Here is a 17,992-nt window from a genome sequence, read left to right on the forward strand (position 1 = left end):
TTTAAGTGATCATCGCAAAAGAGAAAACATATAAAAAGACATACAACATAAATGCAAGGGTAAGCTAGTAGATAAACAATTCATTTTATTCAAAGAAAGTTCCATCATACATTATATTACACGCATAAGATAAACATTCATCCTAAACATGTCACAGACTTAGACTTGACCATCCAAATACAGTATGAATGTCGAGCTACCATGATTCATGCACTTGTGATGGCCTTCAACAATACCCATTTAAATCCAAATACAAACACCAACCTATGTCATCCACAAGGTTAGTCCGTCAACACCTATATCCTTAATCGGTGAACATAGACTAGGACTTCCTACTACTTTTCACCACATAACAATCAATCTCTACCTGAGATTTGGGTTATTGAGAGCTTCAGGATAAACCGTTGGATTAACTCCAGTCATTCATACAAACAACACTACAAGACACTACCATGTAACCCCTCCACGAGGATCATGAAATTACATCCATTAATACCATTTAGTTCATTCACAAACTACTCATCACAATATTCATATACATCATTTTCATTCTCATATACACCATATACATATTCATTCACTTTTACATTTCATACCAACATAAAACACCATTGATCATGCATTGAAATACCATAAACAACCAAGTAAGTTATCAGAAACTACTTAAAACATAAGCATAGAAGTACAAAGCATGGTTGATGTGTGAATAAAATGTAATTGCATTCATATCTTAGTTTAGGCAATTTGCAAATTTAATTACATTAATTGAATGATTTCATCATGCATTATCTTTGTTTGAGATTATACACTTGAGTTTTGAGTTTTTTTTATAAATTGGTGTTTCTAAGCGTTAAAATCACAACGAAAAGAATTTATGTTCAAAATATAGAGTTGAAACCAAAAAGTTCCATAAATTATAATATTATAGTGTAGTTAACAATTATAAGGTACAGAAAACAATAACCAACCGATCATCCAGCGGACCGTTAATATTATACTTGAATAATTTGAGCAAGAAACCTATTAATATTTAGACTTGATTTATGAAGATAAAGTAGATATATTTATCAATTAACAAAATATTATAAATCAAGTAAGGGATGGATAGGGTTGTGTGCTCAATGAAATCGTAAAAACTAAGTTATTGTTAATCAATGAGAGATTCTGTAACACAAACAGACAAAGAATGATTAGCAATTTGTGTTCACCAATTTTTGCGTAAATATCAACTATCCACCTTTTTTCTTTGTGATGGCTTATTTAATTGTTTGTAATTTATCTTTGAAACAATTTTTTCTATCTTATAATTTGTGTTTCTGTGTTTTGTTTAGTTTTAGATTGATGAGGTTATGAAACGGTAGCTAACTATGAAAGAAAGATTGTAGCTAGCGTGGACAATACCCAACCATAATCAGTGAGTTTTGAACCCTTCACCTCTTTATCATGATATGGGGGAATCAGACGTAAAAGGAGTCTAAAGGATAGTGTGGGGAGAAAGAGGAAGGAGATAAGAGATTAAAAAATAAATAAAAGTTCAGTAATACGTGACACTTACTAACGTCAATTTAATAAAAGTGTCATTGAGCGAAAAAAAATTAAAAGTTAATTTTTGATTTTAAACAATATTGAAACTTATATCAAATAAAAAAATTGAATATTTTTCTTAATTAAACCTTAATATTATCAATAATAAATGTTTTTTAAAGACATAAATTGAAACAGAGGAAGTAGACATAGGATATTCATTTATTCATATTTTAAAGGTTAATTGTTTAGTCCACTTGTGTTTTTGGGCATTATATAATTCAGAAAAGACTTCTAGACTATGTAATGCAAAATCGATGCTTAAAATTAAAACAAGAGAGAATCTGTCAGACAACTCTGTGACCATCCTAAGCCATTGCTGACAAGGAACGATCCTCTGCAGCTGGAGATTTCACTAATCCGAAGAGAAGATCATCTAGCCGTTAATCACGCTCTGATCACAGAGTCATTGTTCATCCACCAGATTTCAGTTCCTGTCTCCTTAGAACTTAAGGATACAGAAGTACAAGCCTATAGAACAGATCCTGTTCAAGTAAGGTCGTGACCATGGTTATTTCTCTGAAGTATATAAACTGTTATAATTTTTGAAAGGTTCTCGATGTGGGACAAGCGGGCCTTCCAATACGACAAATATCCCGCATTGTTTGGGTGCAGTGATGTGTGTGTGCCATCATATAACTGAAATATTTTATTGATAACTGCTCTGGAAACTACATGCCATCATGTCTCTAAATATCATATAAAAGCCTTAAAATTATCAGTTTATGAAGCATTCAAATCACTCAAACATTTCTAATGTTTCCAATCATCATATATCTTACATACCCTCAAGTCAATTGCTGATATGTGAAAGTATGCACTTTCTTGTTTAAGGATAATGATTCATGACTAATAATTAACCTTACTGTTCTTAAAACAATCTCAATTCATAGTTGCGTAGCTCTCAACGAAATTCATGGAATAAATGTGTGAATAGGAATCATGTGCTTTTGCAAAAACATAACATGTCGAAACTTTTGTTGCAGGTGCTTGTAGAATCAGGGATTTGCCTCAGAAACAGTTCTCTAGCCATGGATTTGTTCCGGGAAAGACTTCCTTATATGTCGCTAAGGGCTTATGGATTCTCTTTTTCGTATTTGTTTAATATTTTAATGTTTACTCATTGGGACTTAGACATTATAATTGTTGCAGAATGAAATGTATATTGGCCAAACCAGTCACATTGGTTCTTTCCTAAGTCTTCCTTTTTCATTTTTAGGAGTTAGCACTTTTAATGATTGATGCATGAATTAGTAGTTTATTTTGGGGTTACTTTAGTGGTATAACTTCAAAAAAGGGGATCCAAACTCGGATTAATTCTGCATGAAAATTTCTATAGAAAACTGATGCCTATATCATTCAAGGAACCACAGATTCTGTCGCCGATCAAATTTTGTTTAAAGATATGCACTTTCAGATGAGGAGTGCTGTTTTTGATTTATTTGGGATCCTCATGTTTTCGACGTGGGTCTTCGAAGTCAAATGTCACTTGTTTCAAATCTTGAATTTCGACTTATATGTTGAAAAATAAATTTGATACTAAATGATTTTAAGCAAAATATGAAATGTTTCTTATTGTGTTATTTACCTTCTCAATAAATATAGAGTGAGCTACTCATAGAAGCTAAGCTGACATATTTTATGTACACTAAAGGCAATTAATTTCTAATCAAAGCGATATCTGTTGCAAGTGGTGCAGAAGTTGCAACAGGAGGACTCATCTATTGTAGATTTTAGTTTGTAACAAGGAGTATTATTTTTCAAAGGATGCTTAGTATTGTCAGCTAAGTCAGATGTAATTCCTATCATTTTAATTGAGTTTCATTCTTTGCTAGCAGTGGTTCACTCAGGTTTTTTAAGAACCTACAAACGCATCATAGGAAATTTATATTGGATAGTATGAAGAAGACGGTTCAAGAATTTGTTAAAGCGTGTGATGTGTGCCAACGACATAAACATGAAGTAACGTCTCCAATAGGATTACTTTAGTAGTTGCCTATTCTAGATAGGATTTGGGAAGATATTTCCCTAGACTTCACTACGAGTTTACCAAAATCGAAAGGGTTTCAAGCTATATTTATAGTGGTGGATCGGGTGTCTAAATATGGCCACTTTATTTTGATGAAACATCCTTACACTGCAAGGAAGATTGCTTAATTGTTTCCTAAGGAAATTGTAAGACTTCATGACATTCCATAGTCGATTGTTAGTGATCGAGACCCTTTGTTTATGAGCCTCTTCTGGCAGGAATTATTTCGATTACAGGGAACAACTTTGAAAATGAGTTCTTCTTATCATCTTGAGACCGGTGGTCAAACGAAAGTAGTAAACCGATGTTTAGAAGCTTATTTACGATGTTTTATGTCGAAACAATCCAAATATTGATCATATTGGGTACCCTGGGAAAAATTATGGTATAATACTACTTTTCATGGATAGATAGGAAAGACTCCTTTCGAAATCGTTTATAGGAGAACACCACCTACATTAGTGCGCTTTACATAGGGAGAAACACATGTGGAAGCTGTAGTTGTTGACTTGGTTGATAAAGATGAAGATATTCGACAATTGAAATATCACTTGTTCCAAGCTCAACAACAAATGAAGAAATTTGCAGACAAAAAGGGTAGATTCATGCAGTTGGAGGTAGGACAGTGGGTGTTTATTAAATTGCGACCACACAGACAACTAACCATTGCTCGACGTATTAATCAAAAGCTGGAACTTCGGTATTACGGGCCTTTTTTATGCAGTTGCTGGAAATAAGCCAAAGTACATCCAATTTTTCACATTTCCCAACTGAAAAAGGCTATTGGAAACCATGCAGTAGAACCAACTTTACCAACATAGTTGAGTCTTTGAGGAGGAAGATAAGGAAGAGCCTGAGGCAGTGTTAGTAGCAAGGGAGATTCTGGAGGGTGGTAACATCATCAAACAATGGCTAGTGAAATGGAAGGGGAGAATAGTGGAGGAGACAACTTGGGAAGATGAGGTGCTACTATAGAATCAATTTCCTCCTTTCAGCCTTGAGGACAAGGCTGTTGTTGTAGGGGAAGAGTAATGATAGGACTCCTAATAAGGATCATAAGGTGAAAAGTGAACATGAACCTGTTACTCAGCAAAGAACAATTATAGAAGAAACAATTAGGCCCAAAATATGGAATGTTTATGTCAGAAGAAAGAAAGTGGGGTTAGGAAATGAAAGAGTGAGAAGTTAGTTAAGATGGGAAATGACGTGTCAAGAATCCGAGGATGGAGAATTATGTTATAGGAGAGAGAAAGGAGAGTGTACAAAGTAGGAAGTTGTGAGTCGATTAGGAGGAGAGTGATCCTCTAGAGAAGTCTAATACTATGAGGTTGCCTTGTTGCTGTAGAGTTATCAACTTAATAATATTTTATTGTATAATATTCTAAATAATACAGACTTGGATATTTAGTTATTTCTTGATTTTTATCACTTTATTTCAATGGAACCTCCTCCTTCACTTTTCTTGCTTGTAAATGTGTTCTTTTACACCATTGAAAATTTGTTCTCCATATGAAAATGTGTCATGTGAATGTCAAGGGAAACATGAAGTAAATTTTATGATGTAAATTTTATTTAATATTGTTTTGTAAAAATTTCAGTTAGAGAAGAATGTAAACATCTTTATGTTACAAAGTTTTTCTATGAATTGAGAGTGTGGTAAATTATATTGTTATAAGACGATACCACTATAATTGTTTATGAAAGACAAATGGGATGTTAGAATTTGTATTGATATTAGTGAATAAATGGTCTAGATATAGTTATTTTGATTAAACACACTAATTGAAACACAGGAAATAGACACAGGATATTAATTTCGTTATAGGATAATCATTTCTTCATATTTTGAATTGTATAGCACCTTTTTTAAGCATTATGTAATTCAAAAAGGACTTCTAGATTATGTAAAGCAATTTTTTTTTTCGTAATATTGTTCAACAATCCAATCTAGAGTGTGCAATTCAATGTCCAAAGCAAGAGATCACAGGGGACCAATGAAGATTAAAGGAGATTTAGGAGGTTGAATTGGTTATAAAACTAAAAGGACAAAATTTAGCAATTTTTAAAAAATGGGAGTGTATGAGGAAAATACGTGCATACAATAAGTTATTGGTTGTTTCTCTTTTATTAGTATCCATTGTGTCTTGTACGCTAAAGCTATGTGGATTATCCTTTTCATGGAACTTGCTATCTCTAAGGGATGAACTTAGGTATGGATTCAATGTGACATAGAACTATCATCCAAACTTTTCATAATAATAATTTGATTTTACAATAGCAACGGTTATAATTTTTTGTAAAAAAAGCCTCGTTTTAATAGTCACCAGACACAAACCACGCAAAGTTTTACTTATATTTACAAGAAAACATACATTCCAATGGAACATCATCGGATTGCAACCAGACACAATGCGTAGATGCTACTTTATTGGATGCTTCGATAATTTGCCATATGATTTTCAGCTTCAGAAACTGTGTGGAGAGGATTAAAGTCAATGAAGAATGTCCGGATCTCCATTGGAGCAAGTTCAACCACCAAGTTTATAGGATCAACAGGTCCTCCCCTCACCACCTCAGGTTCTTCAGTGGAACCTTCTACCTTCCAATTTAACTTCCTCTTTTCCATTTCAGCTCTTTCTTGATTAGCAGACAAACTCATCTCTGTTACTTTATTTATCTGAAAAGGATGAGTTGTTAAAAGGAAACCTATACATGGTACATGATATCTGAAAACATAACCTGGAGTAGTTAGTTATCGCTCTTACCTTCTTGTTAGGAAACAACTTTTTCAATTCCACACTAGCCATTATTGAGTAATTATTGTCCTCTCCGATCTTTATATGTAAACAGGCACCAAACAACAATTCATGAATATAGGTTGTGATGTTTGAATACAGAGCAAAATATGTGATACTCAGGACTAATAAAAATAATGGAAAAGTTGTCGTACTTCCTAAAGATTCCAATTGATATCAGAAATCATTCATAGCTAGATTACTAATGTCTTTGCGTGGTTAAGCTTAGTCTATGGTAGCATTGACAACTGTTATTGATCCCTAACAGTGACGTAAAAAATATTATTTCCATTACTTTGATTGAAATGTATACATTTTGCATATTCATAGCATAGGTTAAGAGCAAGTAAAACATATACGTGTCAGAAAATAATTCCAATCATGGTTAAGAATATAAGATTGCAAGCAATCCTTAGAAGATCATTTTGTAAGGGACAGTTTAAATCTTTCATTATTATCAGTACATAAGTAAAAGAAATTACTATACCTCGTAAAGGTGAGCCAATCTTACGAGTACTTTTCCATTTTTAAATTCCTGCGGAAGTACATAAAAACAATAGATACTTATCAAAGATAAAGACAATGTAAAATCTTAGAGGGAATCTTAAACTCATTCTATTTTATCTCTCAATGTTCCCAATCTTCCTTGCACACCTGGAGGGTTAAAAGAGCAACGTTGTTTGGTAAACTGTAGGAAGAATCTATGCCTGAAAATGTTGATGTAGCAAAATGTAACCAATTATCCCCATCCTGCATAACGAGTGGAAGACAGTTAATCAAATGATTAAGCTACCACCTTCTCGGGGGTCTCCCTTCTTTTTACCTGTTCTGTGAAGGCCAAAAGCAGCGGTGAATATAATTCCTGGCCAACTGTGCGACGCCACTTGGCACCTTCACCTTTATTGTCAATTCTAAGGTAAAGTTTTCCTTGAATCTGTAAACATACAAACTTGTACTATTAGTAAATTGTAAGTTGGTGATATGATGGGAGCCAAATTTCAAATGGATTAGTGACTAGGACCACAAAATTTCTCAAGAGAGAGGAACATGAGCAGGAATAAAGAAGCTAGGGGAAGGAATTGCAGACCATAAAATAGACAATCTATTTTGTAAAAATGAAACTTTTTGTTTTTAGATATGTTAGAATACTCTAGAAGCTTCAAGTATATTCTACAACGCAATTATTATATAAAGAGCGCTTTCATTGGACAACATAGGCTCAAAATGCTTTTGATGAATTGAAGAAAGCGATTTCTCAGTTACCAGTTTTGGCAGTCCCTGATTTTACAAAATCATTCACCCTAGAAACAGATGCTTCTAGCAATGGTCTAGGGGTTGTGTTATTACAAGAGGGGAGGCCTCTCGCTTTTTGGAGTCAAGCCTTATCATCGGACAGAGCCCAACAAAAGTCTGTCTATGAATGGGAACTAATGGCCATAGTCCAGGCAGTGAGGAAATGGAAACACAATGCCAAATATTTAGAGAATATGGTTAGAACTGTAAGAAATATCTTCAAATATTATCTTAAAATATTTTAGAGTATCTTAGATGATCTCTTAGGGTTTATTTTTCTTTTATATTTTTATTTATTTCCTTATTTAATTTGGCTCTTTATAATTAGAGGAAAATATATGGTTAAAATCAGATTTATTATATGATTTTATGGGCCTATCATATAATGAATATAGGATTAAAATATCCTTATAATTATTCGTATTTATTGTCATCAGTCTACATAAGATGGAGTCTGATATGTAGTCCATACAACCACTTTTCAGACTCTCTTCCATCCATTTCTCTCACAACAAGAGCAAATTTTATAAATATCTTAAATGTTCATTGCAAGCAGACCAGGATCCACACACAAAAAAATGGTATGTATGGAGAGATCAACTAAATAAAATCACGTGCTTGCACTTAGTAAGACAACATGCATCTCTCAACAACAAAAGTCAATACATCGAGACCTTATCAGAGCATCAAAAATTTCCCCTCACAAATGAACACAAACAGAAATCATTGTGCAAGCAGTTGTAGACGAATTGTTGGAAAGATTTACTTAACCGTTAAGCCCTCGCACTTATCAGCAATGCAAACTGTTTCATTGAGTACCTCACCTACACCTCTTGCATCATCATGAATCAACCTCCTAACAAAATATAAAACCAAATCACAAAAACGAGTAAATGTCAATCATTATTCATTATTTCATTATTGAACTTGGCCAATATAACCCACCTATGCAGCATCACCTCCATTTGGCCATCCTCCAAGCTGGAACCTCCAACTGAGCGGTCCACCAACACTGAGAATTCCACACTACTATCTTGAATATATATTCCTAAATTAACCTGAAGGAATAGTGAAAAGCCATAATATTTATTAATATCTATTCGAAGAACAAAGCAGATGGTCTATAATGCAGAAATATCTATTTCAAACAAATCAACAAGCTTAAGAAATAAAAAAAAAAAGCATGTCTTGCAAGTGAAGCAGAGAGCAAAGATCAATGTGAGTGTAAAACTCTGTATATTGGTTAGTTAGTTAGTATTAACTACAACTTGTTCTTTACTCTAGTTAGTGTAGCTTCTTTGGTTAGGAAACTACAACTAACTTATAACTGGACCGTTATAAATGTAGATATTTGTAAACAAAGTCAATGAGTGAATGTAAAATCTTTCAATTCATAGTTAACAATTTTATTTTCTCTCAACATGGTATCATGGGCTCTTTGGTCCACCTTTTAGATGGCTTCCACTACAAATCAAGAAGGTCCAATTTGCAGGACTCTAGCTCAATGCAACCTTTCCCCAATGATGATTCTCTTCTCCAATTCCAATGGTTGACAATATTGTTTCATCAGATCATAGAAAAACTCAATGAGAATTATTGTTTGTTGTGGTGATATCAAATTAAAAATATTATCAAAGCACATAATCTGTTTGATTCGTTGTCTCCCATATATATGCTTTCTGACTAAGGAATATATTGACTAAATCTTGTCGAACTAGATGGTCAAGTTTGGGAAAAGAAGATCAACTGCTTCTTGTGCGGTGGCAACCATCTCCATCCAGCCCTATGCTTGATGTAGAATGTAGATCTCTGTAAACAAAGTCTATAAGTGAATGTATATTCTTTCAGTTCATAATACAGAAGTTTCATTTCTCTTAACACAATGCTTGGCTTTTAAATAAAAACGTGAAAAGAAAAAAAAATGCAAAAAAAATTCATTCACTCAGGGAAAGGAAAACTTACCGTAGATAGTAAACGAATCCATTCATAAAAAAGTACCTGATAGGATACAACCTCCTACTACAAAGGTTTGAGAGAAGAAATAAAGGAAAACGGGAATAGAGCTATTTGATGTAATTACAAATAGTTGGGAATAAGTAACCATGTCAATAGAGTTAGTTCAAGAATAAGAGAGGTTTGTATAAATAAGTTTGGGGTCAGAAGAAAAAGGAAGGAAAAGAATGTGGGAGGATCTTGAACCCTGGAGGAACAAGAGTTATTCTTTCTGTAATACTTTTCATTGAGTTAAATAACAAGCCACTCAATATTATGATGCTATTAAAAGGACAACAAGATGAGGAAGAGTTGGATACAGAGGAATAATTACTGAGGAGGTGCAGCAGGAAACAACTATCACTGAACAGTATAGCAGGACTCAACTAGAAGATCTCAGAAGTTGTCAGCTCATAAGGTGGTGGCATTATTTGATTGTGGAGCAACTCACTGCTTTATTTCTACCAGAAAATATTCGGTTGACATTGGTGATGGCCATAATAATGTGTGTAGAGGTATGTGTAAATGATTACTACTAGAGTTAAAGGAGTTGACAGTACGGCAAAATATTTTCTTGTAAGGAAAATTTTGATACCTTAACCCTCCAATTAAAAATTAATTGAGAGAAAAAGTTGTTGAAAGCCGAACCTAAATAGATCAAACCTACAGTTTCTATAAAAACAATTAGAAGGGTTTTGCAAGATGAGGGAGAGGGGTACGTTTTGGAATGGAAGCAAATATTAGATACAACAACGTGGCGTACCAGGGTTGTAGAGTGGTTGCACAGGGTCATTGACAAATATTCTCATGTTTTTAAAGCTCTTAGTACTCTCTATCTCTTCAAAGGAGGCAAGACCATGGATTTGGTTTTAAATCGGACTCTCAAATACCAAATATTAAGCCATACAAATATCCCCACTACCAGAAGACAGATTGAAAAATTGGTGATAGAGATGTTGGGAAAAGGCATCATTTGCCGAAGTGTAAGTCCTCATGCTAGATCTATTATTTTAGTCAATTAAAAAGATGAGGGATGACAATTTTCTATTGAATTTAGAGCTCTGAATAAAATTACAATACCCAATAAGAAAACCAAGTACATCACACACAAAAAGAGTCCACATAAGATGCATAGCAGAAACACACGAGCTCTCTCCCCAACATCCTCCAAAAGAATCATAACCTAGCATTAATACCAAAAATGTAACCCCATCTAGGATGTCATTGATAATTAACAAAAAGCTACTACTTAACTCCGATACCAACCTTTTAACAACGGAAACTAAACTTTATTCATCATGTATAGTCAAACTTCAGGATTTAAAATTCTTAACCTCAATTGAAACAAAAAGTTACAAAAAATTAAGAAATTCCTTTCTCCCAAAACTCGTTTCATCTTCACAAATAAGATACAAAACAAGTTTAAGTTAAAATATGTTGAAACAGTTAAAACAACTAAAACAATTAAAATTGTCAGATCCCTTCACCTGAATTGTTACTTCACTCTAACTCTTGATACTTCACTGTTCTGCTAACTGTATTGCGCTTAACTCCAAAAAACTTAGCACTTTTCTCTAACTCAGTATTTTTCTCTCTTTTCCTTTTGCCCTACAGACTCATAAAAGGCACCGTCCCAAAATATGTAGACTATCCCAAAGCTTTTGCACTTAAGAAAACCCTAATCACTACTTCAGGCCTCATTTCACATTTACTACTCTTCTCCTAGCCCAAATTAATTAATCTTCCAATACTTATTTTAATAGCTCTTTTTTCTAAGGAATTCAGCACCTATAAATTCAATTTGACTCAATCTCACCCAATTCAATTGCCATTCACGTAACTGCACCAATTCCACATCTAAATTAAATTTTTGAAAAAGGTCTAAAATAAAAAGTTGTTGGTGGGAGTTGAACCCAATACCTCCCATATGTTACCCAAGTACTCTATAGAAATGAGCTATATAACTAGTTGGCTATTTTACTCATTCTTAAATTTATAATTTGAACTTAACTCATTTTCATTATTCTACTAAATAAAAATTTTCTAGGGTCTTACATTAGGAACTCAAACTCGTGTGAGCACAGCTTATCATCCACAAATGGATGGACAAACCAAGGTTTTCAATAGGCTCTTAGAGGTACAAAACCAAGAGAGTTTAAACTTTCCTTGGGTAGAGTTTTGGTTCAACACAAATTATAATACATCTTTGTTAATGTCTCCTTTTAGAGCACTGTATGACCAAGACCCTCCTGCCTTGTTAAGAGGGACCACAATTATTTCTTGAGTTGAAGAAATTACTCACCAACGAGACACATTGTTAAAGGGGTTACAAGAGAATCTGTTGAAGGCCCAAGATCAAATGAAAAGATATGTTGACCATCATCCTAGAGATGTTTAGTTAGAGGTGGGGAATTGGATGTATCTCAAACTACAACCATGTAGGATGAGATCTTTGTTTTGGCTAAAAAGTTGAACAAGAAGTTGAGTCCATGCTATTATGGTCCTTACAAAATTCTAGCCAAGTTAGGGGCAGCAGCGTATCAGCTGGAGCTTCCACCTCATTCTAAAATTTCACCCAGTACTCCATGTGGCACTCAAGAAAAAAGTTATACACACAAAAGTCTCAACCCCTGCCCAAAGTACTAACAGAAGGTCATGAGTTGAATTTGTTTCCAGAAGATACTGTGTTGTCTCTTTTATCTCTGTAAACTTCATCTTCCTTAAGTTTTCTGATCAAGTTTCTATAAGTACCACAGTACACAAACATAATATAAGTTAAAAATTGGAAAGCGGATAGTGAGTCTTCAATAAAATGAAACATACTGGATAATAATTTCCAGCTATGGGTTGGTTCACTTGGAGATCCCAATCTTGCCTGAAATCTCGAATCTGCAAAACAATTTGTATTAATTGAAAAAGAAAATACATTAAAGAAAACAGGGAACAAAGCTAGATAACAAGCCATCCCCTCAAGAATAATACAAAAAATAAACATCGAAAACTAGAGATTGAATCAAGTAACATGGCTTCCCAAACTCTGCATATCTAATAAAGAAGTGATGAGATAAAAAAGTGTTCAAGATAACACTATAAATAAGTTTGAGAAAAAAATAAAAAAACACTGTCCATGATTTTGTCTAGCATGCTTTCCTGCAAATTCTAGCATTCCTTTCCAGCCAAAATCATCAGAGAACAGAGGAGAGCATGGCAACCGTTATTGACAGATGAAACCCTAATTTTCATGAAGAGAAACTGATGCAACCCTTAAGACAGACTCAACTCTCAAAAAATCCCAAATAATCTAATTTCAGAGAATGTATGCCGCAGATCAATTTAAAATAAGAGGATTTCCTGTTTCCAAACTAGAACAGGACAATAAACACGTCAGGTGACAAAGCAAAGCACTTTCAGGTAGGCCAGCACTTTGTCAGATGTCATTAGTGTTAAGCCTAAATGAAGTCCCTTCGAATTTCACCCACCCATCATGGATCCTATGTGTGAGATCCCCATTATCAAGATGGGTTCAACTCAGGGTTTTCCTATTAATTATATTGTATCTTCTACTTGCAAAAGTGTTGGAATTCTCAAATAGAAAATTTGAATAGTTTATCATAATACAAAGGCCAGCAGAGTTGATACTATAATCTAATAATCACTTGTATGCATAATTTATAATACTAGGTGGGGAGAAAACAAAACAAACCCTCTTAATGAAGTCACGTCCATTAGAATCGGTATAGAATGTCTTGTTGGTCTTCATTGTCGTTTTAAATTGAGTAGTAATTTCTTTCCCAATGCCATCATCCACTGGTATAGGCCCAACCTACATATATATATAATTAAAATGCAACAACTCAAATGTTTCTGATAATTGAAATGAAACAATTTTTACTCTTCCAGTTTGATAACGTGAAAAGTAACCTACTGTGAACTCAATTTCAGCATGCTCTTTTTCCTTGAATACCCTTGTAATCTGTATATGCAAAAAAAAAATTAGACTTCCATGCTTAAGCTGTAAGGAAATAGAAAATTACAAGAGATATAACTTCTAATTTAACTGAAATTTGAGGGGACAGGGGAAGCTGCAGGCATTGGGAGTGATGTGTGAACGGGCACATGAAAGATTATTCATATTGTTAGATGTTAAGATGTGTGTTTTTGTTATTTAGGCTTAGACTATTCTATATTAAGGGCATTGGCCCATATCTTACAATATAAATAAACTACCCTATGTGTATGCTAAACACACAAGGGATATTTTCTCCCAATCTTCTCTATTTCTCATATGGTATCTAGAGCACAGGAATAGTTCCAGTCAACTCCACGGTCTCCGGCACCCATCACTGCCGCTGTTGTCGCCGCCGCCGTTGCCGTCGTCGAAGTTCCAGAATCGACCGGCGACCACATCATCGGAATCGTCTCGGCCGGGCGACCACCGTGGTACGAAGATCGCGGCGAACGGACCACCCACGCGCCTCCACGCGCCGGAGCTTTCCGCCGCCGATCAGCACCGCCGTGATCGCCTCCTCGCCGTCTTTCTGGATCTGTGGTCATTGCGTCAATCGGAGCACTTTGAATTTTTAGGGTTTCTCCCTCTCCATGGCGTCTTCCTCGTCTACAAACACCTCTATTGGTGGTTCATCTTCTGATCCCTCAATATATACCAATTATGTGAATGTACACTTGTCCATTGACAAGTTAGATGGCACAAATTATGCAACATGGGCGTCCGACATCAAACTTTGGTTGAAGAGTCAGGGGTACTTAGATCATCTTACTCAAAATGTGACTACTGCTCCCATAGATGACACTTCCCGCTGGATGAAAATTGATGCTCAGTTATGCATTGTTATAAAGTCCACCATTCACTCCTCACTGAAACAAATGTTTCGATCCTATGAAACATGTTCAGAAGTATGGGCACGAGCGAAGTTGTTATACACAAATGACACTCAGCGTCTTTATGGTGTTTGTCAGGACCTATTAACTGTTATTGGTCCGCGCAATCCTGGTCCCATGGCAGAATATTTGGGTAAAATTCATGCCCTTCTTCATGACTTTAATGATATATTACCTCCTGCTTCCACTCCTGCTGAAGAATTGGAACAACGATCAAAGTTCTTCATGGTGTTGGCATTATACGGACTCTCTGATGATGTTTCTCATGTCCGTGATCAGATTTTGGGTTCTCCTGTCATACCCAACTTTACTTCTACTTGTTCTGCTCTTTTGCGTATACCGAGCAAACCCGTCACTGAGACATCCCCTCACACTGATGATTCCTCTATTATGGCTGCTCAACGTGATGATCGAAGTCGGTCTCGCAAGCCAAGTAAAGGACGTCCAAAATGTGACCATTGTGGCAAGTTAGGCCACAAGATTGATAGATGTTATGCTCTCCATGGACGTCCTCCTCGACTTGTAGCAATGGCAAATTCTGATCCACCTCCCCGATCACCGTCTGCAGACCATCCTACTTCATCTAATATCGTAGATAAACCTGCAATCTTTAACGAATTTCTCAGATGGTATGAGGATCATCAGCACTCTGGTTCCACTACATCTGCATCTGTTGCACGTACAGGTACACCTTTTGTTGGTCTAACTCACTCCCTCGGACCTTGGGTCCTTGACTCAGGCGCCACCGATCATATTACTGGTAACAAGTCCTTGTTTTCTTCCTTGTCATGTCCGGATAATTTACCCTCGGTAACAATGGCTGATGGGTCTAGAGTCTCATCTCATGGTATTGGTACTGTTAATATTTTTCCATCCATATCCATTGATCATGTACTTTATGTTCCTGGGTCTCCCTTCAACTTATTGTCCATTAGTCGTTTAACTCGTACTCTTAATTGTGTTATTTCATTTACTAAAGATTCTGTTTGGTTGCAGGACCGGAGTTCGAAACACATGATTGGCACAGGATGTGAGTCTCATGGCCTTTATCATCTCCGCCCTTCTCCACATGTTGGCGTAGTCATGGAGTCACCATCCCTTCTTCATGCTCAGTTCGGTCATCCTAGTCTTGCCAAACTACAACAACTTGTCCCGAGGTTGTCCACATTATTCAGTTTGTCGTGTGAGTCTTGTCAGTTAGGGAAGCATACTCGTAGTTCCTTTCCTCGTAGTGTCTCACAACGGGCGTCGTCGTCCTTTTCATTGGTTCATTCTGACATTTGGGGACCTAGTCGTGTTAAGTCCATCCCTCATTCTATCTTATTTCCTTAAGACCCTCTGCATCCATTACCTCTTCGAGTTTTTGGGTCTACATGTTTTGTTCATGATTTTAGTCCTGGTCTTGATAAGTTATCTCCTAGGTCTCACAAATGTGTCTTCTTAGGATTTCCACGGTCACAAAAGGGCTATAAGTGTTTTTCCCCTTCCCTCAATCGTCATTCTATCTCTCCTGATGTCACTTTTGATGAGTCTTCTTTTTACTTTTCACATCTATCTTCTAGTTCTGTACCTCTCCCTGTTACTGTTGATATTCCTCTTATCTGTGATCCTCCTGGTGATGCTCCACCCCTTTTGTCTTCTCCTTCTTTAGACTCTCATTCACCACAGGATCATCCTTCACCTCCACCCCTTCAGGTTTATAGTCGCCGTAATTGTCTCCCTCATGACTCACTTCCGGTGCCGCCTCATGTGTCTCCTCCGGCTCCAGCAACTGAGTCTGACTTGCCTATTTCCCTCCGTAAAGGTATACGCTCTACCCGTAACCCTTCCCCCCATTATACTGTTCTTAATTACCACAGATTATCTCCATCTTTTTATACTTGTCTCTCATCCATTTCTTCTGTGTTAATTCCCAAATCTGTGGGTGATGCCTTAACTCATCCTGGTTGGCGTCAAGCTATGATAGATGAATTAAGTGCTTTACAGGAAAGTGGAACTCTGGAGCTTGTCCAATTACCATCTGGAAAGTCTGTTGTTGGTTGCAGGTGGGTGTATGCTATCAAGGTTGGTCCTGATGGCACAATTGATCGTTTGAAAGCTCGACTGGTTGCCAAAGGCTACACACAGATTTTTGGTTTGGATTATGGTGATACTTTTTCTCCAGTGGCAAAAATGACCTTTGTTCGCCTATTCATTGCCATGGCCGCTCTTCGACAATGGCCTCTTTACCAACTTGATGTCAAAAATGCTTTCCTCAATGGTGATTTGCATGAAGAAATTTATATGGAGCAACCGCCTGGCTTTGTTGCTCAAGGGGAGTCATCTGGATTGGTATGTCGTCTTCGCAAATCCTTATATGGCCTAAAACAATCTCCTCGGGCCTGGTTTGGTAAATTCAGTTGTGTTGTTCAACAATTTGGTATGTCTTGCAGTGAAGCGGATCATTCAGTGTTCTATCGCCACTCGAGTGCTGGATGTATCTACTTAATAGTGTATGTCGATGATATTGTTCTCATAGGAAGCGACTATCTTGGCATCTCTTAGATGAAACAACACCTTTGTCATCATTTTCAAACCAAAGATCTTGGCAAACTCCGGTACTTTTTGGGTATTGAAGTAGCACAATCCAATGATGGTATTGTCATATCTCAGAGGAAGTATGCGTTAGACGTCTTGGAGGAAACAGGGTTAATGAACTGTAAATCTGTTGAGACACCTATGGACCCTAACATCAAACTCCTACCAAATCAGGGGGAGCCTTTCTCAGATCCTGAACGGTACAGAAGACTAGTTGGTAAATTAAACTATCTTACTGTTACGCGTCCTGACATTTCCTTCGCAGTTAGTGTGGTGAGTCAATTTCTAAACTCCCCATGTGAAGACCATTGGGATGCAGTTGTTCGTATACTGAAGTATATTAAAAGATCACCTGGAAAAGGTTTGCTATATGGCCCTAACAACGATACAAAAATCGTTTGTTATTCAGATGCTGATTGGACTAGTTCCCCTTCTGATAGGAGGTCTACTTCTGGATATTGTGTCTCTATTGGTAGCAACTTGATATCTTGGAAAAGTAAGAAGCAAAGTGTTGTGGCAAGGTCCAGTGCAGAAGCAGAATATAGAGCTATGGCATCAGCTACTTGCGAGCTTGTGTGGCTGAAACAATTGCTTAGTGAATTGAAATTTGGAGATGTCACTCACATGATACTTATATGTGATAATCAAGCTGCTCTCCATATTAACTCTAACCCTGTCTTCCATGAGAGAACCAAACACATTGAAGTTGATTGTCATTTCATTCGAGAAAAAATCATATCTGGAGATATCAAGACTGAGTTTGTTAACTCAAGCAACCAGTTGGCAGACATATTCACTAAGTCCTTACGAGGACCTAGAATTG

At 36.1% G+C, this 17,992-nt stretch overlaps 1 protein-coding gene and 1 non-coding gene across 3 annotated transcripts in view; both read right to left on the bottom strand.

Moving 5' to 3' along the window:
- Positions 1-1,865: 1,865 nt before the first annotated feature.
- On the bottom strand, positions 1,866-2,087 carry LOC128195665 (small nucleolar RNA U3). Its single transcript, XR_008247462.1, has one exon. It is a non-coding gene; the product is annotated as a small nucleolar RNA U3 (small nucleolar RNA).
- Positions 2,088-5,837: 3,750 nt separating this feature from the next.
- Positions 5,838-17,992, bottom strand: part of LOC108328905 (alpha-mannosidase At3g26720) — a 30,814-nt gene continuing 18,659 nt past the window's right edge. For both annotated transcript variants that reach the window (XM_017562805.2, XM_017562804.2), the window contains 10 exons: positions 13,619-13,666; positions 13,397-13,516; positions 12,517-12,582; positions 8,647-8,759; positions 8,473-8,557; positions 7,232-7,342; positions 7,063-7,158; positions 6,896-6,943; positions 6,379-6,447; positions 5,838-6,290 (listed from right to left, as the gene is read on the bottom strand). In XM_017562805.2, the coding sequence (XP_017418294.1) occupies positions 6,039-6,290; positions 6,379-6,447; positions 6,896-6,943; positions 7,063-7,158; positions 7,232-7,342; positions 8,473-8,557; positions 8,647-8,759; positions 12,517-12,582; positions 13,397-13,516; positions 13,619-13,666 (1,008 nt within the window). In that variant the 3' untranslated portion in view covers positions 5,838-6,038. The remainder of the gene's footprint in view (positions 6,291-6,378; positions 6,448-6,895; positions 6,944-7,062; positions 7,159-7,231; positions 7,343-8,472; positions 8,558-8,646; positions 8,760-12,516; positions 12,583-13,396; positions 13,517-13,618; positions 13,667-17,992) is intronic.

Source organism: Vigna angularis, chromosome 2 (assembly GCF_016808095.1).
Source record: "Vigna angularis cultivar LongXiaoDou No.4 chromosome 2, ASM1680809v1, whole genome shotgun sequence".
NCBI lineage: Eukaryota > Viridiplantae > Streptophyta > Magnoliopsida > Fabales > Fabaceae > Vigna > Vigna angularis.